The sequence below is a fragment of the Giraffa tippelskirchi genome, chromosome 2, assembly GCF_054371585.1.
Source record: "Giraffa tippelskirchi isolate mGirTip1 chromosome 2, T2T-mGirTip1v1.2.pri, whole genome shotgun sequence".
NCBI lineage: Eukaryota > Metazoa > Chordata > Mammalia > Artiodactyla > Giraffidae > Giraffa > Giraffa tippelskirchi.
This window is the reverse complement of record NC_137276.1, coordinates 220262102-220289582: the sequence shown is the minus strand read 5'-3', so window position 1 is coordinate 220289582 and position 27481 is coordinate 220262102. Positions and strand designations below refer to the sequence as shown.

The 27481-nt window shown below is 42.6% G+C and overlaps 1 protein-coding gene across 2 annotated transcripts in view; it reads left to right on the top strand.

Moving 5' to 3' along the window:
- Positions 1–6694: 6694 nt before the first annotated feature.
- Positions 6695–27481, top strand: part of ADAMTS5 (ADAM metallopeptidase with thrombospondin type 1 motif 5) — a 51273-nt gene continuing 30486 nt past the window's right edge. For both annotated transcript variants that reach the window (XM_081557875.1, XM_081557882.1), the window contains exons 1-2: positions 6695–9939; positions 21995–22127. In XM_081557875.1, coding sequence (XP_081414001.1) covers positions 8824–9939; positions 21995–22127 — 1249 coding nt within the window. In that variant the 5' untranslated portion in view covers positions 6695–8823. The remainder of the gene's footprint in view (positions 9940–21994; positions 22128–27481) is intronic.

Genomic DNA, 27481 nt, shown 5'->3' with positions numbered 1-27481 from the left:
TCTGGGAAGAGGAATATAGGAAGAGTGACACATGTGAAATTAAAGAAAATAAGTAAACACTGCAAGCTTTTTACTTGAACTCCCATCCTTATGTAGGGTCATATCCAGGGTAACTGCTCCATCCATCTACTAGTACCTGCCCAGGAAAGGTATATGTTGGACAGGTTTGTGTTGGTCCACGGACAGTCATGAAAAAAATGATACCATGTATCTCTTCTCAAACAATCTAAGCAACTTTCAGTGATCCCAACAGCATGGGTGTAAGGTATGCTTATTGATTAGATAGCTACTGTGTTCATTTCCTTACTAGCCAGGGGTGAATGAGGCAGGAAAAAATAGCTTTGTCTGGACTAACTTCTGCTTCTTACCTGACTGAGCAGAATAAGGCAAATGTGCTTAATAAGGATTGACTTGTTTCTAGGGAGATCAAGAAACCGGAGAGCTTGAACAAGGTGTTGTTACCATGTAAACTTAAAAAAAAATAAAAACTAATCGTAGGCTTATAGAAAACAATTCCTAGCTACTACAATTACAATGGCAACTACTACTCATTAAGTAATTTGAAATTTTTGCTTAATTTGTCATCATGAAGGAAAAAATTAAAACCTCAAATGTTTCAAATTACTCTAGGCTGGAAATTCCTGATTTTCCATGTGTTTCCAGTAAGGTTTGACTTTGAGATGATTTCCGGAAAATAAAGAAAAAAAAAAGAACTGGAGCAACTCATAAAAGCAAGTAATATGCACATAATTGTGTGAGAAAAGCTAAAACAACATTTCACAGCTGGTCAGCATAAAAACTGACTTGTCGGTTTTACTTTACAGATAGCACCTGTATGTCTTAAATAATACACATGTACATTATTCACGTGAAGACTTTCATACTGTATAAAATTTCTGTGTGAGAAAAAGGAAAATCTAGCTTTTCCCAGCATTTTTTTTTAATCAAATTAAGTAACACTGATTCTGAAGCATATGCTATCCATCACAACAGATAGACTGTTCTGTAATCTGTCCTAGACAGAGACAAAAGAAAATGATTTTGAGTTTTATCAGGAATGTGGCATATTTCTCTAAAAAAACAATCTGCAATGCAGGTCTCAAGGTTTATTTTCTCTGCAAGGGGAAAGGAGGAATTGACATAATACCTCCTCCCATTTTCTCAGAACTTGCTATACTCTCATCATGTCAGTACAACCTACATGGAATACTGAGTTAGAGCAGAGGGTATGTGCGCATGCCTGCACAAGGTGATGTGTGTTGTGTGTAAAATATGCACAGGATTGTGCATGTGCATTGGTGTGTCAAGGAGCACTTTACACCATTGTGGATTGTGGGAGGAAAATGGACAAGGAGATAAAAGGCTAGGAAAAAAGAGAAGATAGTTTAAGTAATAGTTTCCCCTTTAAAAAAAAATTAGGGTTAATATCAAAGCTAGCATAGTATATATACTCCCTTTCCTATTTCCAAAGTGCAACCTTTGGTTTTCATTTTGTTTCGTGTTAAGAATATTTAATGAAATCTACCATCAATAAACATTGAGTGTACAATGTAGCATTGTTAACTACGTGCTCAGTTGCAGCTGACTCTTTCCGACCACATGGACTACAGTCCGCCCAACTCCTCTGTCCCTGGGATTTCCCAGGCAAGAACACTGGAGTGGGTTGCCATTTTCTAATCCAGGGGATCTTCCCAACCCAGGGATGGAACCCGAGTTTCCTGTGTCTCCCGTATTGGTAGGCAGATTCACTGAGTCACCTGGGAAGCCCCTATTGTTAACTATAGGCACACTGTTTTACAGAAGATCTCTAGATTTTAGTATTCTCAGTAACTGAAACTTTATACTCTTAAAGAGCAACTCTCCATTTCCTGCTCCTGCAGACCCTAGCATCATCATTCTTCTCTCCAATTTTAGAAATTTGACTCTTTTATGTGCTTGACACAGGTGAACCTGAAGGACACTGTGTGTGTGTGTTCGTCACTCAGTCATATCCAACTCTTTGCAACCACATGGACTGTAGCCCAACAAATTCCTCTGTCCATGGAATTCCCCAGGCAAGAATACTGGAGTGGGTTATCATTCCCTTCTCCAGGGGATCTTCCCAACCCAGGGATTGAACCTGGATCTCCCGCATTTGCAGGCAGGTTCTTCCCCATCTGAGCCACTAGAGAAGCTCCAAAGGACATGAGGTAAAAGGAAATCAACCAGTCATAAAACAGACACTGCATGAGAGCACTTGTATGAGACATCTAAAATAATCTTTGGTTTTGAAGCAGGTCTTCTGAGAATTTGCAAAGGTGAGGGGCACTTGCAGGGAAGGGTGACCTAGAAGCTTTAAAATGTGCATACAAGGCCTCAAGCAGCAGTGAAGCTGGACTACTTGCTGCATCTAGCATCCGGCCACTTGGGGACATGACACTCGGGGACCTCAAGATACAGCAAGACCTATAGGGTAGGGACCATGATATGGGAGAAACTATTACAGAGTTGAGAGACTGAGATTCTCCAACTTGGGAGGTAAGGAACAGGTGTTTGGCTGGAAGGGAATATTTTATTGTCCGTTATTTCCTCACTCTTAGCATTAAAATCATAGATGGGGGAAGGGGAGGAAATAACACTTTAGCGAATGGAAATTTGAGAAAATATTACTTGCAAGAACATACACATCCTTTGCAAGGAAGCTGTGCTGGAAATACACAGCTGAGAGCACCTGCAGAAGTTGTTCTCTTGCTTTTTTTCCCCTCTCTAGTTGAATTTTCCAGTTTGCACTCCAAGTATTTCTTGGTACAGTTGGCTCTTTTTCTGAATGGTTAGCATCTCTGAATATTAATCATGGCTTATTCATCTTTATATGTCTCTGGAGAACCTCCAGAGCACTCTGCAGTGGGTGCTTGGCAGGTATTTGTTACACTGGGTGGATTTTAAGAGACATGGATTGAGCATCACATTATAAGGGAAGTGATTTTAGCTTCAGGAGAGCTGGCCACTGGTGGACTTTTGGCTTACTGGCAACTCATTTTGGTCTTGACTTTCATAAAATCTCTAGTTTCCAACTGATAACATTCTAGAGTCGAACATCTGTTTTCCTTTGGGGAAATGTGAAATTACACATCAGGGGTGTTCATGTACTCTAGAAATGCAGTAGACACCTCTCATTAAATATGCACAAACAAAACTGTTACTTAGAATAATAAAGTAGCAATTAGTCTCCCTAAAAGTGATGCCTCGTATATTTTCTCTTTCTACTTTAAAAAATGAAAATAAAAACCCAGACTACTTCCATACAGTGCAAATTATTTCCTTGGACTGGAACATTTCTGGAATTTTCATCTTAATCCACAAGAGTAACATTTTAAAAGTGTTACAAGATGAATTTCCTAAAGTGCCCAAGTTACTTTCACAGAAAAAAATTATATCCAAGTAGAAGTTTTCTGAATGTGTAAGAATTTACTCATTGTATTTATAAGCTGTATTAGTTTCTGCCCTTGTAAATATGTGGTTATATTTATTACTCGATATTTATGTTTGGAGCTTTATCTGTTTCTATTCTGTTGTTCAACATATCTCTAAACATTTAAGTCATCTACCAAACCAGTCAATCCTAAAGGAAATCAACCCTAAATATTCACTGGAAAGACTGTTGCTGAAGATGAAGCTCCAATACTTTGACCACCTGATACAGAGTCAACTCACTGGAAAAGACACTGATGCTGAGAAGGATTGAAGGGAAAAAAAGAAAGGGTTGACAGACAACGGGATGGTTGGATTGGATCACTGACTCAACGGGCTTGAGTTTGAGCAAATGCTGAGAGATAGTGAAGGACAGGGAAGCCTGGCGTGCTGCAGTCCATGGGGTTGCAAATAATCGGACACAATTTAGCAACTGAACAACAACCTGAGTACAAATATCATTCTATAATTAAAACTGAAGGCCTAAAATTCAGAGACGTGATTCATGGGAGAAATTCAGTGCTTTGGAAAGAGGAGAAAAATGTTCACTAAGAATAAAATTCATTTGGAATTTCCTTAAACGCTAAATAAGAAATCTGTGAATGCAAATGATTATAGTTAATTAATGCATACCACTGTCATCTAAAATGCTTCTCTATCAAAACGATCCTTTGAGATTAACCATGATGAAAAGGTTAAAATTATTGAAACTAAGTTGTTTTAGAGATGGTATTTTGCGACATATATTGGACTGCTTTTTACTGAAAATGGTAATAGCAATAGTAATAATAATAAATGCTATCTATGGGCACAAGACAGTGACCACTAAAGAGAGAATGGCCAGCACAAACTTGAAGACTATTGGAGGAAGAGGAAAACTGCAAGAAAACTAGGTTGTCCCCCTTTATTTCCTGATCTTGAAAGTCTGCAGTTCCTCAAAATATTCAACTGGTAGTATTGGTCTTAGACTGAGAGCCTGAGGGATTGTGGAATTAAAAGCAATGGCCCGATATAAATTCCCAGTAACAGTGTAGGAGGGTTCCCCTTTCTTCACACCCTCTCCAACACTTAATGTTTGTACACTTTGATGATGGCCATTTTGAGTAGGGTGGCAAGGGGTCGGGGGAGTGTCGAGGGGGCTTCCCTTTTGGCTCAGATGGTAAAGAATCTGCTTGCAATGCAGGAGACCAGAGTTCAGTCCCGAGGTTGGGAAGATCCTCTGGAGAAGCAACTGGCAACCCAGGCCAGTGTTCTTGCCTGGAGAATTCCATGGACAGAGGAGCCTGGTGAACTACAGTGTATGGGATAGCAAAGAGTTGGACATGACTGAGTGACCAGCACTTATTTACTTATTCTGACTGGTGTGAGGTGATATCTCCTTATAGTTTTGATTTGAATTTCACAGCTATTGTGGAGAACAACATGGAGATTCCCTAAGAATCTAAAAATAGAGCTACTATATGATCAAGTAATCCCATTCTTAGGTATATCCAGAGAAAAGCAAGGTTCTAAAGGACATATACACCCCAATGTTCCTTGCAGCAGTATTTAAAATAGTGAAGACATGGAAGAAACCTAATGGTCCATCAACAGATGAATGGATAAAAAGAATGAAATAATGCCATTTGAGGCCACATGGATGAACCTGGAGATTATCATACTAAATGCAGTAAGTCAGAGAGATAAAGACAAATATCATATGATATCACTTTTATGAAGAATCTTCAAAAAAAATGTCACAAAACTTATTTACCAGACTCAGACTTAGAGAAAGAATTTATGGTTAGTAGGGGATAACAGCTGGAGGAGGGTTAGCCTGAGAGACTGACATGTATACATTGCTACATTTAAAATAGATAACCAACAAAGATCTACTGTGTAGGATCTCTGCTTGATACTCTGTAATAACCTAGGGAAAAGAATTTGAAAAAGAATAGATACATGTGTAAGTATAACTGAATCACTTTGCTGTACACCTGAAACTAACACAACATTGTTAATCAACTATGTACGCAATCTATGTGTGTATGTGTCTGCTCAGTTATGTCCTATTCTTTTCAACCCATGGACTGTAGTCTGCCAGGCTTCTCTCTCCATGGAATTTTCCAGGCAAGAATACTGAGGTGGGTTGTCATTTCTTTCTCCAGGGAAACTTCCCAACCCACATGTCTTTTGTCTCCTATATTGACAGGCAGATTCTTTAGCGCTGCGCCAGCTGGGCTTCAACTATACTTCAATATAAAATTTTAGAAATAAATTTTTAAAGGCAATGGCCTTCAGCAATAGTAACTTCTTCCCAGATGTTGTGGTATTTCAGAATCCACTAGGGGTTATTGAGTGGTCCTGAAACCCCAACGATCATTATAATCATTACAATTATAAGTGAGAGCTAACTGTCAGAATGTGTTTCACCCCTCCTCTCCAATGACTCCAGAGGGTGCTCCAGGCACAGGGCAATGGGTATCATTGCAGGGCAATTCTGGCGTTCTCAGCTTCATTCCTCCTCCGAGGACCTGAATCCAATTCAGGACCCTCCTGATTCCCTGAAAAAGTGATTAAATCTCTTGGCAAGGATACAAGAAACCATCAACCGCTTGGCCTACACAGAGGTGCCCCTGCTATCCTTGGCATGCATCCCTGTGAATTTAAGGTAGAAAGCAGATTCGTTTTTCACTGATGTATTCATTAATTTGCCTAGGAATAATGGGGAAGGAAGATGCTCTTGTCCCTACAGTAGACCTTTAAATCATTATCAGTAGTGGTTAGGATGTTTTTCCAATAGTCATGTATGGATGTCAGAGTTGGACTATAAAGAAAGCTGAGCACTGAAGAATCGACGCTTTTGAACTGTGGTGTTGAGAAGACTCTGGAGAGTACCTTGGACTTCAAGGAGATCCAAACAGTCCATCTTAAAGGAGATCAGTCCTGAATGTTCATTGGAAGGACTGATGTTGAAGCTGAAACTCCAATACTTTGGCCACCTGATGCGAAGAGCTGACTCATTTGAAAAGACCCTGCTACTGGGAAAGATGGAAGGCAGGAGGAGAAAGGGGTGACAGAGGATGAGATGGCTGGATGGCATCACCAACTTAATGGACATGAGTTTGAGTAAACTCTAGGAGTTGATGATGGACAGGGAGGCCTGGCATCCTGCAGCTCATGGGGTGGCAAAGAGTCAGACACGACTTAGCGACTGAACTGAACTGAACTGAGTGGTTAGAAAGTCGTTGGATTTTCCTTTTTTTTCTTTTTCTGTTTTTCTGCTAGAGTTGATCATTTCAGGAAAGAAAGGGGAGGGACAAATAAAGTTGCAGTCACAATGCCGCTCACATACTAACACCAGTTGGCGCCCTTCCTCCCAAAAAACAGTCTTCTTTTTCACCTACAAGGAATTTCTGAGAATGATAGCATGTCAGGACCAAGGGTGATGAGTGGTTGTTTTAAGAGAAATAAATATAAATATGGGTATTTGTGGGCTTCCCTCGTGGCTCAGCTGGTAAAGAATCCACCTGCAAGGTGGGAGACGTGGGTTCGATCCCTGGGTTGGGAAGGTCCCCTGGAGAAGGGAAAGGCTACCCATTCTAGTATTCTGGCCTGGAGAATTCCATGGAAGAAGTCCATGGGGTTGCAAAGAGTAGGACACGACTGAGCAACTTTCACTTCACTTCACTCATGGGTATTTATCATGTAAGTATCATTTTAGCTGAAGGAAGAAGTGAGGTGTGGGTACATTAATTTTTTAATCTTATGAGGAGTGAAATGAGTTACCACTTTCAACCTGGCCGTCATAAAGCAAAGCAAAGGAAGTTGCAGTCATCCGGGATTGAGTGACAGATTGCGGGCGCAGATGAAACGCGCGTGGAGAAAGGGGGGAGCGCGCGGCTCTCACACAAAGGCGAGGAGTTCCCAGGCCTCCCGCGGCCCTGCCCGGGGACACCGCAGCGGCGCGCCAGCTGTCCGGCCACTCTGCTGGAGGCTGGGAGAAGTTAGTCACCCGAAACCCTAGCCTAGCGGGCATCCGAAAGCGACAGCGCAGAGTCTGGGGAATGTGGAGGGAGGAGATTGGTACCGGGAGCGCGGGGCGAGGGGGTGCACGGGAAGCCGAAAGCCCTTGGCTGGTGGATGCTGCTGCAAGGTCTGCGAGGCCGGCGCGCACCAGCGTGCAAAGAGAGAGGGGAAAAAACTTGCGGCAGGAACTTCCTACTGAGGGAAAGAAAAGCAGGCGAGAAGGAGGCAGGGAGAGACTTGAAACGTCTCAATAACTTGAAAAGCACACCAAAAACACCCCTTCTGGAGATGAGGTAAGCCGAGGTTAGCCAACCCCATTGGTTGTGAAATATCAGACAAACCCCGAGCCGCTGTGGCTTTAAATGAGGCCAAGGAAATCTTCTGTTTTTCTTCCTCAAATACTTTTTTCTCCCCCTCTCCCTTGCTCTCTCCCTCCTCCCTCCTTCCACCTCGCCGGGTCCCTTCCTCCTCCGCGGTCGCCCTTTCCTCGACCACCCCCACCCCCAGGCCCGCCCTCCCCCATCAGATTAGGCGCGGACCAGGAAGGGTGGGAGTGGTGGGGGAAGCTCTCCCTTTAAGAGGCAGCTTGCAGTGACGAATTGTTGAAATTGCCATTGCAGGATGGCATGCCGCTATAAATTCATTGTTCCACCTCCTCGCATCTTCACAGCGCTCGCGCTGCTCTCGGCGCTCGCAGCGGCAGACTGGGGATGACGGAGGGCAGGAAGACACCGCATCCGAAGGGACCCAGACGCGCCGCTTCGCTGGCTCGCCGCAGGCTGCCCCTTGCATTTTTGTTTTAATTTTTCTGCCTTTTTCTCCCTCTCTTTCTTCCCTTCCGGCCGGTTCCAGTAGAGTCAAGGAAACCCCCCAAATAAGAAAGGAAGCCGGCTCCGGAGCTGGGAACCCCGCGGCCGGCAGGTCGGGAGCAGCAAGGAGCCTGGAGGAAAGCATGCACCAGTCGCCCGCCTGGTGCACGGCACCTTCCTGACTTTTCTTGGTGCCCCGATACTGGCTGTGTTGGGTTTTCCCCCCTTTTCTAGTACTTGCTAAATCTCCGCAACCCGGCTTTTTTTTTTTTTTTTTTTTGGTCTTTTTTTTACCCCCCTTTTCTTTCTTTCCTCCTGTTTCCGGAGCCCGAATCCAAACATTTTCCAAAGCAACAAAGAAAAGTTCGCACGCTGGCATCGCGGCCAGGACAGGCTGGCGCTGCTACCGGGTTTCCCCTCCCTCCGACACTAGCCGCAACCTTGCAAGCAAGTGTATGTGTCCCCCACCTCCCGCCCCGGTAACTTCCAGAGCTAATAACAAATAACCCACCAAGTCCCCCCCCGGCGCGCAGCCCCTCCCCGCGGGCAGCGCAGTATGCTGCTCGGGTGGGCGTCCCTGATGCTGTGCGCGCTCGGCCTGCCCCCGGTGGCCGCCGGCCCCGCCGCGGCACCTGCCCAGGATAAAGCTGGGCAGCCTCGGGCTGCTGCTGTGGCTGCTGCCGCCCAGCCCCGCGGGCGGCGGGGGGAGGAGGCGCAGGAACCGCCGGAGCCTCCGGGCCACCCGCACCCCCTGGCGCCGCAGCGCGGGAGCCGCGGGCTTGTGCAGAACATCGACCAGCTCTACTCCGGCGGCGGCAAGGTGGGCTACCTCGTCTACGCGGGAGGTCGGCGGTTCCTCTTGGACCTGGAGAGGGACGGTTCGGTGGGCGCCGCTGGCTTGCTGCCCGCAGGAGGCGGGCCGAACGCGACCCGGCGCCACCGGGGCCACTGCTTTTACCGGGGCACGGTGGACGGCAGCCCGCGCTCCCTGGCCGTCTTTGACCTCTGCGGCGGCCTCGACGGCTTCTTCGCGGTCAAGCGCGCGCGCTACACCCTGCAGCCGCTGCTGCGCGGTCCCTGGGCGGAGGCGGAGGACGATGCGCGCGTGTACGGGGACGGGTCCGCGAGGATCCTGCATGTCTACACCCGCGAGGGTTTCAGCTTTGAGGCTCTGCCTCCTCGCACCAGCTGCGAGATCCTCGCGTCCCCGCCAGGGCCCCGCGAGCGCCCCCCGGCGCCCCACCGCCCGGACGAACGCTGGGCTCTGGCCCCACAGCAGCTCCCGGGCCAGTCGGCTCCCTCGTCCGACGGGAATCAGGGACCACGGACGTGGTGGCGGCGGCGGCGCCGCTCCATCTCCCGGGCCCGCCAGGTGGAGCTGCTCCTGGTGGCCGACGCGTCCATGGCGCGGATGTACGGCCGGGGCCTCCAGCATTACCTGCTGACCCTGGCCTCCATTGCCAACAAGCTGTACAGCCACGCCAGCATCGAGAATCACATCCGCCTGGTCGTGGTGAAGGTGGTGGTGCTGGGCGACAAGGACAAGAGCCTGGAGGTGAGCAAGAACGCGGCCACCACGCTCAAGAACTTTTGCAAGTGGCAGCACCAGCACAACCAGCTGGGGGATGATCACGAGGAGCACTATGACGCGGCCATCCTGTTTACTCGGGAGGTAGGTCCCGCCTGAGTGAGTGGTTCAAGCCCTGCAGTAAGGAGGTAGGTCAAAGGGGCAGCCTTGTTGACAGCCTTCTTTCTCCCACGAACTGCCTGGCCCCATGGGTTTGCTGACCTGCTCCTTACGGGAAACCCATGACAGCCTCCCACTGTGCTCGTGTTTTCAGAGGATACAGTCAGCAAATCAAACCTCAAATGACCAAGTCGGGCTTAGACATCAATCCATCAGGTAGGATGTCTCCAGTCTGAGATTTGGTACCATAGAGGCACAAATAGGATAAAATGGGGCTAGCATGCTTGGGAAAATGTGCACGGTTCGTGGGGAAAAGGGGAAAGCTGAGTCTGTCTTTGGAATCAGGGGTCATCTACTTTCCATTGAACCCAAAGGTAGAACTTTGGCTAACCTGATGGAAAGGGCTGTGATAGTTGATTGACTGTAATCACTCTTATCCACCATCTTATCCACCATCTTCCTCTGTAAATGTCCAACTTTCTTCCTTGAACCTCTCAGGACATAAGTCAAAGGAAGACTTTCTAAAGGAAGGATTCATTTTCTCATCTGGCTTTCTAATGGAGTTCTTACATATCCACCTTGGTGGAAACTTGGTTCCTTGGATGGAAGAGATGCGGGAGGGCCAGGAGGCTATAGAAACCAGTCTTGTGAGGTTCCTTAGCAACGCCTTTGCCTGGTCCTTCAGTGCACAGCAAGCACTGCTAGGTTGTCCACAGCTGCCAGTCAAGGGTCACATCCAACTCGCATGTTTGGGTTTTGGATGAATGTTTCTGAAGTCCCAGAGCGGAAAGATCTGGGCAGAGAGTCAAGACATGAAGGAATGTTTTTCCAGGATTTCCCTCTTTTAAGGACGGAGGTAATGGGAGGGGGAAAAAATGATCTTTATAGACTCAGAGGTTCTGGGAGTAACCCAGTACCTATGTAGACCACCACAAAAGTGTGACATTCAGATACAGAGTCTGAGCTGGTTTTGTGCTGGTTTTGCTGGGAGCTCTGAGCCTCCGTTTTCACAACTGTCCTCTGATTGGCAGTTTTGAGTCATGCTCTCAGATGTCTGGTAAGAATGGACCTTGAGAGCACATTCTTTAAGTGTTTGAGATCCATCCAGGATAGATGAAGGATTAGAAACTTTGGAATATTGTGGAAAATCATGGTACAAAAGGGAATGAACAGAAATAGGACAGGAAATTCAATGACGGCTTGCAGGAGGTTTCAGAATCACACAGCTCCACCACCTAATTCTCCTATTTTTACTAAGGTACTCCTGGTATGAAGGAAAAGTGTTGATAAATTTGGAGTGAAGAAACACTTGTGATTCATGGGGTGGACATAAATGTAAACCACATGTAAATAAAGACGCTGGAGGGCAGCAGTTAGGGAGACGCCGCCAGTACACGGTGCTTTGCAAGATGGAAAATCTTTCTCTTCATTAAGTGATCTCCTGGACACCATCCTTTAATTTTTCTGCACAACATTAATCTTTAAAACGGAAGAACATTCACTTCTGTAGCCTTCCATATGAAGTGAAGTTCTGTAAAACTATCCCTTTCTTATTTGGTTTCCAGGTCTCTTTTTTTTTGGTAAGCAACTTTCCGTGTCTGGATTTCTTGCTTTGCTACATCACTAGAAGCTGCCAAGAAGGAGGCTTCAGAGAGTTTATGGAAGGAAGTTCTCCAAAGACAGAAGAAAAAATACTTTTGTAGGAATACTACTCCAAAGTGTTCTCTTTGAACATTGTCATGGTGCACTTGCATTTTTAATACAAATGCAGATTCCATAATTTTTTTTAAATAAGCATAAATAGAAGACCCCATGACTCCCTAGTTCCTGCCCTATAATTTTCCTAATTGCGTCTTAGAATAAAAAGAAAAAAAGTAAAACTAGTCAGTGATTCTAAATGATTTGTCTGTTGCCTTTTCTGGATTTGATTTGAGTAGTTAACAATTCCTATTTTCCAAGCTTTGGAATATATCAGTACCTTTTAATAGATAAGGAAGGAATAAATTAACATCTATCTTCATTTTAATAAGTACTATAAGGACATTCATTTTTCAAGCTAGTCTACACATGGAAAATATTTTACATGGGCCCTCCCTGGCCTCCTTGCCAAGCAGAAGCAGTAAAGTAAATCTCATTTAGTTGGTGGCTGGCCCTCTGGTATATACATCTAACTTGATGAGAACCAAATATTTGAAAAGCATGTTATCATGGTTATATGCATCTAATTTTAAAAAGCATGATTAATTAAGGGGCTGAGAAGAATATTGCAAGATTCTCACACAGCATTCATTGGGGAGTACTTTAAAACACAACGTCAGTCTCCGGTTAATACTTCAGAGTATAGAAACCAAGGGGAACTAAAGGAGAAACGATCTGAGATCTTCAGTTTCATGGAAATCAGATATCTGGGATCTAAAGAAAAACTTTCATGGCTGTTTTTTTTCAATGAGAAATACCCGGAGTTGGCACCAGGATCCCACTTTTACAACTCTGTTTTGAATGTAAGAAGGACGTTGCTTAGCAGCCAGACGCCAAGCCATGAAATCCATGTTTTCATGGGCTCTGAGCACTGTTCAAATTCTGTGTCCAGATGTCTTCTCCTAAATTGCTTGTTTTCCAGGCATAAAGCAAATGTGTGAGGATATGTTTTCCACCCCTGTTGACTAGCTGAGGCCACCTTGAATGCTGTGTCTAGGAGTCAGCAGAATACTGCTGGTAATTCATTTATCAAACTAACAGACTTCACTGTTAGGACTGTACCCCAGCACTTGGCGCTGTCCTAATTAGAGAAACAGCACCAGTCACTTTTTTTTTTTGCAAGAGGAGCAGTTTTCATTCCGGAGTGGCACTTACCCTGGAATTCACACCACTTCTTCCATCAAACAGTAGAAATCCGATCGCCCTAGGATTTACTTTTGCCTTCCAGAATCCTTCTCTGGTTCTTGGCTTCCTCTTTTTCTTTTTTTTTTTAAGATAGTTTCTTTAAAGACAAACTCCTAAACCCATTTTGGAGGCCAGGCAATTTTCTTTAGAAATAATACACCTACCTGCTTGACAACAAAGTGGGAAATTGTTTGATATTTTCTCTCCTCTGCACCACATCAATGAAAGCTTGACTTTTTCATGGATTGGAAGTGTTGGATTGAAACTGAACCAGCTATCAGACTATACAGTAGAAACAGTTCATTCATTTTCATGAATCATCAGTGTGCCAGTTAACTAGTAACTGTCTGTCAGTTAACATCTTGCTCCTATAATTGGTCTTATTTTTTAAGTATTTTTTATATTGGTGTTAGTTTCAGGTATACAGCAAAGTGATTCAATTATGCAAATACATGTATCTATTTTTTTTTCAAATTCTTTTCCCATTCAGTATATTACAGAGTGTAGAACTGAGTTCCCTGTGCTACACAGTGGGTCCTTGTTGGTTATCTGTTTCAAACATAGCAGTATGTACATGTCAATCCCAAATTGCCAATCTACATTCTGCCTTATAATGCTATAAGGGGGATTCTTAACATTGTAACGGGGACTCCACTCAGAATTACTAGCTAGCTTCTTGCAAGGTTATCATAATAGGGGGCCCTAGAAGAAGATTGGGAGCTTGGAAGAAGCAGAAGGATGAGCTTTTTCTTATTTGCTTGTAGGGTAGATTAACTGATTCTATCACACATTTGAGTTCAAATCCCTTTTAAACTGAAAAGGGAAGGCTTCTCAAAGAATCATAGCCAATAGGTCCATTCTAACTGGTAAAAAGCTAAAATAACTCAGAAATGGGAAGACAAGGGGCAGCTTCAGCAGCTCAAGTTGATGTTTAAATAATAAATTATGAATTGAAAATTGCTAAGAGTAGATCTTAAAAGTTCTACATCATGAGGGAAAAACTTTGTGATGGATGTTAAGCAGACTTACTGTGGCAATCAGTTTGCAATATATATGTCTATTGAATCATTATTTTGTACACCTGAAACTAACATAATGTTGTAAGTAAATTATGTCTAAATTAAGTAGTTGTGAAGAATATTCCACAAAATCAAAAGCTATTAGATCGGAAACAATAAACCATGACACAGAGGATGTATTTCACTGTTGTCTCTCTCATATTCAACTCATGTATCTGAGCATCTCCTATTTATGAGACTCATTTGGGAGTTGATGGGAGTAAGAAAATATCTCATCCTTGTCCTCTCTGGCTTGTCACCAGGGGAGAGGAAGCAGATGTATACATATTGTTGTCGTTTAGTCGCTAAGTCATGTCCAACTCTTTGTGACCCCATGGACTGCAGCATGCCAGGCTCCCCTGTCCTCCACCATCTCCCATCATCCACCATTGGAGTTTGCTCAAATTCATATCCACTGAGTCAGTGATGCTGTCTAACCAGCTCATCCTCTGCTGCCCTCTTCTCCTGCCTTCAATCTTCCCCAATAACAGGGTCTTTTCCAGTGAGTCAGCTCTTCGCATCAGGTGGCCAAAGTATTGGAGTTTCAGCTTCAACATCAGTCCTTCCAGTGAACATTCAGGACTGATTTCCTTTAGGATTAACTGGTTTGATCTCCTTGCAGTCCAAGGGACTCTCAAGAGTCTTCTCCAGCACCATAATTTGAAAGCATCAATTCTTCCAGTGCTCAGCCTTCTTCATGGTCCAAATCCCACATCTGTACATGACTGCTGGAAAAACCATTGCTATGACTATATGGACCTTTGTCAGCTTACATATATATATGTGCTGTGCCTGCAATCTAAGTTGGTTCAGTTGATGCAGTGGATTATAGCCTGACAGATTCTGTCTGTCCATGGGATTCTCCAAGCAAGAATACTGGAGTGAGTTGCCTTGCCCTCCTCCAGGGGATCTTTTCAATCCAGGGATCAAATCCACCTCTCCTGCATTGGCAAGCTGGTTCTTTACCACTAGTGCTCCCTGGGAAGCTCACATATATACATACATCACTCTAATGTTGGGAAAGCTCTAATAATTGCTGCAACTGAGCTATAAACAAAAGCTGAGAAAGGAAAGAGAAGGGAACAATCAATTCTGCCTCTGGATCTTTATACAGGCTTTATTGTAAATGGAGAATTGAATTGGTCCTCAAAGGATGGATAGATTTGATTTGGATTCAACCAGCTTTTGTTGAACATTTCATAAGATGCTATTCATAGTCATAAATCATTTAAGAATTAATTCTTTCAACAATCTGCACACATCTGATCTTATTATCATTTGACAGATAAGGACATTCATACAAAGAGAAACGGAGATAAACTTCTCCCAGTAACAGGTGACCAATGGCTGAGAGGGAAGTTTGTCCTGTCAAGTGGTCTCTAAGATAAAAATATTACAATGAATTTACGCAAACATTCAGTGTATTTCTAATCGACAAAGAAGGATTCAGAGGTTTGAAAAGTGGCCCTTTTCCTAAGAATCCTAATGTATGAAACTGAAAAGGAAGTAGATGATTGTAATACAGTGTGATGATGTTTTAATAAATGTGGTCATTAAGTGTCATAGGAGTACATTAGAAGGTAGCCTAACCCATCTGAGTTCAATTTGGAAGAAAGAGGAAAATTAACCAGATCCATAAGGAGGATATAGGCATTGTAGAAACACCAAATTAATTCTTGCAGTTGCCGAGGCAGCATAGCAATCCTGGGAAATATAATAAGGTTTAGGTATGAAAGGACAGGGGCTTCCCAGGTGGCACTAGTGGTAAAGAACCTGCCTGCCAATTCAAGAGACACAGGAGACACAAGAGACTCAGGTCCGATCCCTGAGTCAGGAAGATGCCCTGGAGGAGGGAGTGGCAACCCACTCCAGTATTCTTGCCTGAAAAATCCCATGGACAGAGGAGCTTGGCTGGCTACAGTCCACAGAATCACAGAGAGTTGGACACAACTGAAGCTACTTAGCACCCAGCGTGACATCAGGATGCTAAAAGATAACTGACTGCAGCATATAGGCAGGGATCTCACAGGAGACAAAGGACCCTTTAGAAGCCTTAGGCAATAGGAAGGAACAATGAAAGGAACGAGAAAGAGAGGACAGCTACTTGAGACATTTGGTAGATGGAGTCAGTGACTCACAGTGACTGACTCGATGTGGCCAGTGAGAGACAGGCAAGTTAATGATGTCACCAGGTGTCTTATCCATCACTTTCAACTTCTTTTCTGGAATATCCTTCTCATGTATTGTACTGTGCCTGTAGATTATTGAATTTCACCAGATCTACCATAGAGACAAAGATTGTGCTTCCCAGGTGGCTCAGTGGTGAAGAATCCACCTGCCAATACAGAGGCCGCAGGAGACACGAGTTTGATCCCTGGGTTGGAAAGATCCCCTGGAGGAGGAAATAGTAACCCACTCTAGTATTCTTGCCGGGAAAATTCCAGAACAGAGTAGCCTGGTGGGCTGTAGTCCATGGGGTTGCAAAGAGTCAGACATGACCAAGAGACTAACACATTCACTTTTTTTTTTCTTTTAACATTGTCAAACATCTTTTCATCCCTCAAGATCCAGTGACCTCCTTTGAGACACCTTTATTGATTTCCCCAAGGAGAGTGTGTCATCCCTCTTCTGAAATCCCTCAATAGTCTGTTCAGTCTGCCTCCCTCTTGACGTGTCTAAATCATGTCACGTTTCTTAACCGTTGAGATCAGATCTTATTTTATTTATTCAGTATACTGTCAGCACTTAGTACAGCGTCTGGCAGGTTGTGAACACACAGTAACTGTTTTAGGAATAAGTGTACCCAGGTCCCTTGGTCCCTAATCCAGCAGGGCTCTCTGTGTTTTGTGTCACCTAGCTGTATCCAGAAGCACAGATGGAGACTGCATAACATGGGACATTGTCTTGGTCAGCTTAACAGACCCAAATAATGTAGTCTCTCCTGAGGTCCACATAAGACCCTGTATTATTGGGGGATGCCATTTCGATAGCCAGAAAGGGAAATAACACCTCAAGAATAAGATGCAGGAAAACTTCCCCATCAGTCTAGTGGTTAAGACTTCACCTTCCAAGCCAGGGGTGCTGGTTCAATCCCTGGTCAGGGAACTAAGATCCCACATTCGTAGAGGCCAAAATACCAAAACATAAAACAGAAGCAGTATTATAACAAATTCAATAAAGACTAAAAAATGCTCCACATCAAAAAAAATCTTAAAGAAAAGAATCGGATCCCACAGGACAAATATGAATTATGATGAATAAGTGTATATCTGAGTTAAATCGATGGCCATAATAGGTACCACACCCCTTTCTCCTATCAATAATTCTTCTTCATTAGGAACTGGGCAGACAGAGAGGCAGACACACAAGGCTACGTAAACCCTCTTCTCTGCCCTTGCCTTGAGCTCCAGGCTTGTCCTCATGTGTGTGCTCAGCGGCTCAGTTGTGTCCAACTCTTTGCAACCCCATGGACTATAGCACGCCAGGATCCTCTGTCCATGGCATTCTCCAGGCAAGAATACTGGAGTGGGTTGCCATTCTCTCCTCCAGGGGATCTTCCCAACCCAGGGATCAAACCTGCGTCTCCTGCGTTGGCAGGTGGATTCTTAACCACTGAGCCACCAGGGAAGCCCAGGCTTGTCCTTATCAGTGGTAATATCTGTATAAATATTTAATAGAAAGTACTGTTATGAACACCAGGAGAAGCAGAGCTGAGCATCACTTCACCAGAATTGTCGAGCACCTCAACAATGACGACCAGCCAAAAAACAATAGGTGGGAGTCTAGCTGAAAAGCCATGAGAAACCCAGACAGCGCATTACAAAGCAGAGACATCACTCTGCCGGTTTTTCCAGTGGTCATGTATGGATGTGAGAGGTGAACTATAAAGAAAGCTGAGTGCCGAAGAATTAATGCTTTTGAACTGTGATGTTGGAGAAGACTCTTGAGAGTCCCTTGGACTTCAAGGAGACCCAACCAGTCCATCCTAAAGGAGATCAGTCCTGGGTGTTCATTGGAAGGACTGGTGTTGAAGCTGAAATTTCAATACTTTGGCCACCTCATGTGAAGAACTGACTTATTTGAAAAGACCCTGATGCTGGGAAAGATTGAGGGCAGGAGGAAAAGAGGGTGACAGAGGATGAGATGGTTGGATGGCATCACCGACTCGATGGACATGAGTTTGTGTAAACTCTGGGAGCTGGTGACGGACAGGGAGGCCTGGCTTGCTGCAGTCCATGGGGCTGCAAAGAGTCGGACACGACAGAGCGACTGAACTGAACTGAACTGTGTTCGTTAACTCCAGATTCCCCCTTCCAAAGCACTCTGCTTTCATTCTGGCTGCTGTTCTGCAGTTGTGATCAAATCTGCTCTTATCAGCCCCCGTGTTTCCTTCCTTCCCTCAGCACATTTGTGCTGCTTGAGAGACCAGTCTCCCCTACATCTCTTGCTATTACTTCCAGTTTACACATTCATGTCTACTTAGTTCCTTTTCCCCACCCAGTACCAACCACTTTGATTTTCCAAGTTGTATTAGCTTCTAGGCACCTGCATTTCAAGGTAGTGTCCTTTTCTGGCTCCCTGCCCCCCGCTCCACCTGCAAGAATAGTTCTGGGACACTGTGAGTCCTTCTAAACTCCATGATGAATCACAGACACTGCCATATTCATGATATTGTAAATGGCCACCCCTAGGCACCACGTCAATGACCTCTCTGTCAAGCTTTCCCTAGTCTTGCTGACCATTTCAGCTCTATTTTAGGTACAGTGTCCCAGTCCTGCCCCTGGCCTGGAACACCCCCAGAAGCCCACTGGTTAAATCTCTGCATGCTCTTGCAACCCTTACATTGTATTAAATTTTCCATTGCATCACTGTCTACACATATCAATATCATGAAATCAACCCTGCTTAAAAAGAACCATCTTTAACATAACAGATATAACTTACCTTCAGATTTACACCGACTAAGCAGAAAAATCCTTGTCAGCACTCTTAATTCATTTGACTCTTATGTGGATACCTTATGTGATTTTCATTCCTTTAGTATCTCCTACCTCCAGTTTTGGAAGATAGATGGATGGATGGACAGACTGATAGATAGGTAGATATGCTATTGCCTCACTAGGATACTTCATCCTGCTCTGAATTAAAAAAACAAAAAACCCTATAAACTTCAAATGAGCTTTGCACCTGTAAATGTTGTTATAAATCATCATCAGAAAATAGAAACGAGTTTGATGTGTTATATTCTTAATAATTTGATGCACAAGTTCAGCTTTAATGGATTGGAGTGAACATTGGATCACAAAGAGGCACAGGCATTCATTGTCAGTCATGAGGAAGACACCCTAACTGGGCTGCCATGATTTGAAAGGGCATGAGTAAAAGGGAAAGGTTGCCAGTTCACATAATTACAGTTACAGAAATAAAGACTGTGGCTATGCAGTCAAGGGGTTTAATCAATGTGATTAAAAAAAAAACTGCTTTTGTTCATAATTTTGTCACATGTACAAATTTCCATGGCAAAGGGCCAAATGCATTTAATGCAATTCAAGGATGACAAGGAGGGTTGATGGGCTCTAATGAGCAATTGATTATCAGTAAACAGAGAGAGATGAAGAATCCACATTAAACTCCATGTGGAACAAGAGGCCATTTCCATTAGCTGTGACTCTTCATCCAAGCTTATTAATGAAGTAAAGCATAAGAAGGGGAAACATTTCTTAGATTTTGTCATTTGAAGATAATAACCTCAAACTGTGAAGGTAAACATAAATCCTGTGTTTTAAAAAAAATGTGCATGTGCAGAAATAACCTACAGTGTCCAGCAATTCACTTAAACCATGACCTGGGTCTTTGGTCTTAAAGCTACTAAAGTGATTGGAGGAAAAAATGGATTAAAACATGCATTCTCCTATACAATTATCTCAAAGACCGATTGTTATGCAAACTTGTGTTCTAATTTCAATTTTTAAACCTACTAATTTGTTCTCAACAGCTGTAATTTGACATCCCACGGGATGACATACGAGGATACTCAGGAGACTTTGGGAGGCTATTGTTGGTTTGGTGACTCGATTCACCAAAGCTACTTGGCTGAGACTTCCACTGTCTGAAGTTATAATGACATGGTGGCCACAGTACACTTCATCACAGCTGGGATCTCATAATATATGGAACACAATAAGGATCTGAAAAAGTACTAGGGAGATTGTAGGGTGTATCTTTTAAATATTATTCACCTTGGCTGGACTTCCAAGCAGCAAAATAGAGAAGAGTTAGAAGAGTATGTAGACATTGACCAGGCAGCACTGGTTATATAATAGTAACATCTTGTGTTGGCTTCCTGGAGTCTGTTGTGGTCTTGTTAGCATACAGCATATTAAACATGTGTGACAATGTTCACTAAGGCAAAAATCCACATAAGATAAACATTTTTTCTCTTTGTCCTGGTAGAATAAAAATATTAGCTTATGTCGTCAAAATATAAATGAACAAAAAATAAAGGTGTGTGAGGTCTACATTGCATCTGACTATATGTCAAAATTCACCTTCAATTAAGCAAATGTTTTTTGAGTTCCTGTTAAAAGTCAGACATTGTGGTAGTTGGCGACACAAAGATAATAGCTACAATAGAAAGAACAATTTCAATTAGTAAACAGTCATCTTGCATAGTAATTAATATTTTAAAAAACTCTTCTGCAGTTATTCACTTATGGCTTTTTTAATAGAAATATGCAAACTCTTAATTCATTTTCATTGAAAACAGGAGTCAAATGCAGGAAAAGCTAATGTCCATTAATATTCAAATAACATTTAGTTGGAAAGTTTATCATTACAAATCTATATCATAAATTTTGGCTTCTATTTTCTCTTTATGCTTCATAATTTAAAATTGTCTTGTTGATGTCTCTTTCATCTAATTCGATCATCTTAACCATTAGTAACAGACTTCCCTTGTGGCTCAGCTGGCAAAGAATCCTCCTGCAATGTGGGAGACCTCAGTTCAGTCTCTGGGTTGGGAAGATCCCCTGGAGAAGGGAAAGGCTACCCACTCCAATATTCTGGCCTGGAGACAATCCATGGGGTTGCAAAGAGTCAGACACGACTGAGCGACTTTCACAACCATTAGTGAGGTGTGATCGTGTTCTCCTTTGAGAAACTCTTATAAGCTATACAACTTCTCATCAGACAAATACATACATTCATTTATATAAATATAATATATTACAGGAGCTTCCCAGGTGGCACTAGTGGTAAAATTCTGCTTGCCAATTCAGGAGACTAAAAAGACTTGGGTTCAATCCCTGGCTTAGGAAGATCCCCTGAAGGAGGAAATGGTAACCCACTCCAGTATTCTTGTCTGGAAAATTCCATGGACAGAGGAGCCTGGTGGGCTATAGTCCATGGGGCCACAAAGAGTCAGACATGACTGAGTGACTGAGCACCCACAATATGTTACCTATATTTTCTGAGGATTGATCAGGTTGAGAAACACTACATTAAACACTATGGGAAATATTGTATACATTTCTGAAGAAACAATCTATGAAATTACAACTCAATTTGGAAACTGAGATGATCTTTTGAGGAATTACCCTCATACATTAAAATTTAGTTTCCTATCCAAATGACTGAGAAATTTATATTCTGCCATAAATAGGTGGAAGAATTTGCAGTTTTGCCCCTGTGATGGAAAATAAATTATTATGTTTGACTTCTGATACATTTAACATGAATTTAGGTCAAAATATTAAGACGTTCTTAAGCATGACCCTACTGAAAATGGTCCATAGCATACATGCCTACATTTACATAATACAGCTTTGTTAAGACTGTGGCTACTTTTGTAACGGACAACCCACAATCTTGGACATCTTTTAAAATGTAATTGAGTCCCATCATCCTTCTGTGCTTCTGGGGCCCAGAGAAGCTTAGCAGAGTCAATGCCGTTAGTTTGTCTTTGGACCATTTCCAGAGCTGAGCAGGTGATACCATAAACAAATCCCAGTGTTGACATTGGGAGTGAGCAAGTGGTTCTACAAGGTGGCTCCTTCTGGATGTAAATTGACTTTAATGATTTCTTTCTTTCTCCTGCGCAGGATTTATGTGGGCATCATTCATGCGACACCCTGGGAATGGCAGACGTTGGGACCATATGTTCTCCCGAGCGCAGCTGTGCGGTGATTGAAGACGATGGCCTCCATGCAGCCTTCACCGTGGCTCATGAAATTGGTATGCAGCGTCTTTTCTCTTCCCTGGCCAAATCAAACACTTGTAACAGCTGCAACAGGAACCAGCATACTTGGCAATTAATTCCAGATTTCTCCTGGTTCGGATAACCCTTGGGGATTACATTTGTTTACATTTGCACTTTTAGGGTTAACTCCTAAGACAGACGGAAACCAAAGTTAGGCACACGTGGTAGAGACTTCCTTTCTGTTGGTGCCATTTAAAAGTTTAAGAGAAAGTTACTACTGCCACTGTCTTGTAAAGTGTCCACCCAGGACCTGATGAGATAAAATCTGTCACAGTTGATAATGGAATGCAGAGATGTTTGTCTTAGAAGTTACTCTGTGGACTCATCCAGGGCGAATCAATTTACACAGAAATTCATCAGGTTTTATTCCACTGTCAGTGATACACTGACTCCTGGCAAAGGTGATCAATAGCTTATGGCCACCATTCCAGTCTTGTTTTTAAGAGTATAGCAAATGAAACGAAACCTAACAGTCACCAGGGTTGGTTGAAAAGTGTTCCTTACCTGGTGACATTAAGAAACTCATTTCAATCCTGAAACTGGAAATTATATGACAAATATTCCAGCAATTAGGAATATGTGTTTTGTAATCACTGACCAAGGCTACTAGATATATGAGAAATTAATTTAGTATTTAGAATTAGGTTTTAGAGTTAGATACATCTGGGCTCAGTTCTTGCTAAAGTACTTTCTGCCTGTGTCCTGTTGGTCTGATGATTTAAACTCTCTGAGCTTCAGTTTTCATATCTGAAATATAGAAATAATAGTGCCTATTTCATTGAATAGGGTAAGTTATAGATACCAGCTGTTATTTATATTCATATACACTTCTGTTTTGCTTTTTAATTAACTAATTCATTTACTTTTTGATGTATCACCTTTTAACATTATCCTTTTGGGGGCAAAGTATGGTTTGATAATTATTGCACTTTTTGCGGTATTTTATTAAACAGATGTAGTTTTCTTAAGCTAACACAGTAATTTTAAAATAGAAATTAAAACTTTTCTTCCACTTTAGTAGGGAAAGAACATTTCACAATATGTTGATTTGTGGCTGCTGTTTTCTTTGGGGACTTCACATCAAAAGTGCAATTGCATAAGTTAGTATATTAGAGCAGTAAAATAGAAATCAGTACTTAAGTTCCAATTACTATGTATTAATCATGATCTTAGTTTTCTTAACTGACACTCTTCTTACCACCTAGGCAAAAAAAATAAAAAAGCACAAATATGATATCTTAATGTAAGTAACTGTCCAGTAACATCACTGATAATAATCCAATTTAACACTTTGTTAATTGAGCCTCTTTAGCTTCAAGATGGAGTCCCAGCTCCGTCTCCATGTTCTCTGTTTTATTTCAGGCAAGAGATTCAGACAACAAGTCTCCATTTTTTCCCTAGAAGGTAGACCAATAATGAATGAGACATGGCTCTCTGGTGACTGCACTAGAAGACCTGATATGGCTGCAAATATTTTTAAAACACAGATGCCATTTGAATTTCAGGGCTAGGATCATGCCTTCACCTATCTCTCACTCTTGCTTATTAAACTAACTGATAGAAATACAGCCTAACATTGGCCTTTCATCAATATTTATTACATATATCTATATGTGCACAAGTCAGTAAGTGAGAGAAACACAAGACCCACCCAAGGAAATATTCTGATTTTTCAGCAAAACTAAGAAAAATGAGCTCAAATACTCAAAAGCATTGTAATTACCCAGAGATGATTTAAAAAGTACACCAGTAATTAATCACCATTATTCAGAATGGGAGAAGTTCCATAAGGAAAGTTCTAAGCCCTGGTAGGCAAAGACTGGTTAAAGAATGATGAGGGATAAGCAAGAGAGTGGAATTGTGGCATCAACCACCATAAGATCATGAGCCCTAATCCTGACCTTCTAAAAAAGAGAGTCCAGATTCCATGAAGGATGGGCTTTCTTCCTTCAATCCTCTTGTTGTTGTTCAATTGCTAAGTCACGTCTGACTCTTTGGACCCCGTGAACTGCAGCACTCCAGGCTTCCCTGTTTTTCACTGTCTCCCAGAGTTTGCTCAAACTCATGTCCATTGCGTCAGTGTTGCCATCCAGTCATCTCATCCTCTGTCACCCCCTTCTCCTTCTGCCCTCAATCTTTCCCAGCATCAGGGTCTTTTCCAATGAGTCAGCTCTTTGCATCAGGTGGCCAAAGTATTGGAATTTCAGCTTCCGCATCAGTCCTTCCAATGAATATTCAGGGTTGATTTCCTTTCAGATTGACTGTTAGATCTCCTTGCAGTCCAAGGGCCTCTCAAGGGTCTTCTCCAACACCACAGTTCGAAAGCATCAGTTCTTCAGCACTCAGCCTTCTTTATAGTCCAACTAGTGATCTATTTTCACACATTGACAGCATCTGGGAGGTTTCTTTGTAAAGAAACCACAGTGGCAGTAAATGGAGCTTCTTTGAGGCTTCATGGACCCTCAAAGCAACTGAATTGGAATGAAGAACCTTCTAGCACCACCTTTCTCAGTCCTCCTGAGTTCCTAAACCAAGAGATTACACAGACAGATACAGCAGAGAGGTAGGACACCAGATGCTAATGAGAACAAGTGTTTTATTAAAACTATTTATGTACAATAAGTTTTTTTCTTAAGTGGACATGGTTCTACAAGAGAATAATGTGGGATAAATGTGGGTTTCTCTGCAAAAAGTCAAACCTAAATCTTTGATGTCTGACTACACTCCATGTTCCTTTTAATTTCTTGATTGGGTCATTTCTATTTACTTCTTTAGAATTCTCTGTAATTTATTCTCCAATAAAACAGTGCCTACTTCATTTCTCTTTATGTGTCACATATGGCCTAATCTGAGAAATGTAAGGTCTGGGGATAGGGGAATATGGGTTTAATTTCCCTTTCATAAAGGAATCTGGCTTTCATTCATTTTGTTTTCTAATTGCTTTATCATTCTTTAATTTCACTTTTCACCTAAATATTGCGAACACGTGTTATAAAGTATGAGCCTTAAAAATTGTAGCACAGATAACCTTACAAAATATTTCCTAATCATCTGTGTACGATTACAGAGCTTTGCCTGCGCAGCCAGTGTGCTCCTGGGTCATGGAGTTCGCTGTTCTGTTTCCAGCGCTTTATTTTTAGATTGTTGCTTGCAGCCATCACCCTGAGTTTACTATGCTCGGGATTCTAGTTCTACTCTGTCCTTCTATGTAATTTCCTCCCTTTTTATTAGACATTTACTACTTTCCAGATCTGGAGGTTATATCCAGGCTACATATGGTGATAAAGTGTCGCCGTGAAACCTCAGTTTTGCCAGAGTGTTTTGAATTCGCTTGAGTCTATTCCAAAATGAGCAATTTGCTGCACGTGTATGGTAAATACGTTTCTGTGCTCAAAACATAAGCTGTGGGGAAAATTTCCAGGCTGTTCTCATGATTTTTCTACTTGATTTCGTCTATCATCTATGAAAGGTATAATTAAGAATCAGTTCGGTTCAGTCGCTCAGTTGTGTTCGACTCTTTGCAATCCCATGGACTGCAGCACGCCAGGCCTCCCTGTCCATCACCAACTCCTGGAGCTTGCTTAAACTCATGGCCATCAAGTCGGTGATGCCATCCAACCATCTCATGCTTTGTCATCCCCTTCTCCTCCTGCCTTCAATCTTGCCCAGCATCAGGGTCTTTTCCAATGAGTCACTTAGTTCTTCACATCAGGTAGCCAAAGAATTGGAGCTTCAGCTTCAGCATCAGTCCTTCCAATGAATATTCAGGGCTGATTTCCTTTAGAATTGACTGGCTTGATCTCCTTGCAGTCCAAGGGACTCTCAAGAGCCTTCTCCAGCACCAAAGTTCAAAAGCATCAATTCTTCCACGCTCAGCTTTCTTTATGGTCCAACTCTCACATCCATACATGACAGCTGTAAAAACCACAGCTTTGACTAGACGGACCTTTGTTGGCAAAGTAATGTCTCTGCTTTTTAATATGCTGTCTAGGTTGGTCATAGCTTTTCTTCCAAGGAGCAAGTGTCTTTTAATTTCATGGCTTCAGTCACCATCTGCAGTGATTTTGGAGCCCAAGAAAAAAAAGTCTGTTACAGTTTCCACTGTTTCCCCATCTATTTGCAATGAAGTGATGGGACTGGATGCCATGATCTTAGTTTTTTGAATGTTAAGTTTTAAGCCAGCTTTTTCACTCTCCTCTTTCACTTTCATCAAAAGGTTTTTTAGTTCCTCTTTACATTCTGCCCTAAGGGTGGTGTGATGTGCATATCTGAGGTTATTGATATTTCTCCCAGCAACCTTGATTCCAGCTTGAGCTTCATCCAGCCTGGCATTTCGCATGATGTACTCTGCAAATAAGTTCACTTTTATTAACTGGTTTAGTTTCTCGTGGCATGCTCTAGTCACTACTTCCTCTTTCTATAAAGTAAGGGTTTAAAACTCACAGTCTTGAGAGTTGAATATAAAGTTTTTGTTCGTTTTTGATAATATATTTGTTTATTGGGTCTTGGTTTCTTCGTACAGGATCTTTCATCAGGGTCCACAGGCTGTGGAGTGTGCAGGCTCGGTAGCTCTGCAGACATGTGGGATCATAGTTCCCTGACCAGGGATCCCACCTGCATCCCTTGCATTGTAAGGTGGATTCTTTAACCACTGTGTCACCAGGAAAGCCCCCCAAAGTTTTTTTTTATTCTTTTACTTACTTTCACTCACTCTTTCACTCGGTGCATTGAAACATATCCCTACATTGAGAATTATCATGTAAGACAGAGGCAAGCCTTAAGTCTTTATCTTGTACGTTTTCTGTCCATGATGTTAAAGTCATAATGAGGTGACTTAAATGAACAGTTCTGAGAAGTGATGCTTCTGTGCCACGTGTGAATGGGAATACTTCTCTTTTCCTGCTTTCCTGTTCCTTCCCAACAGAAAGCCAGATTTTGGAGACACGTAGTACACTGATGTCAATACAGCTTTCTGGAAAATAGATTTTGATGCATCTAGACACTGTCTAGGCAGTAACAAATTGCCTTACTGCCTGCCTTCTTGCTATCTTATGGACAGGTCAATATCAAGTAATGTTAGGATCTTTGAGAAAGCTTTTTAAACTATCAAGAGCATGATTCCCATCCCTGGACTATGGGTGGAGGTAAGAACATGACTATAGCTGTTTTACAATCCAAATGTGAGCTGTAGCAAGTTTCAAGTGAATGTAAGTTTACATTTGGAGTTTATGTTTTTAACTTGTCAAACTTTTATTATGGGCTTGTAATAATGATTTCACCTGCTATACACATGGTTCTCCAACATAATAATTTTATTGATGTTGGGCCA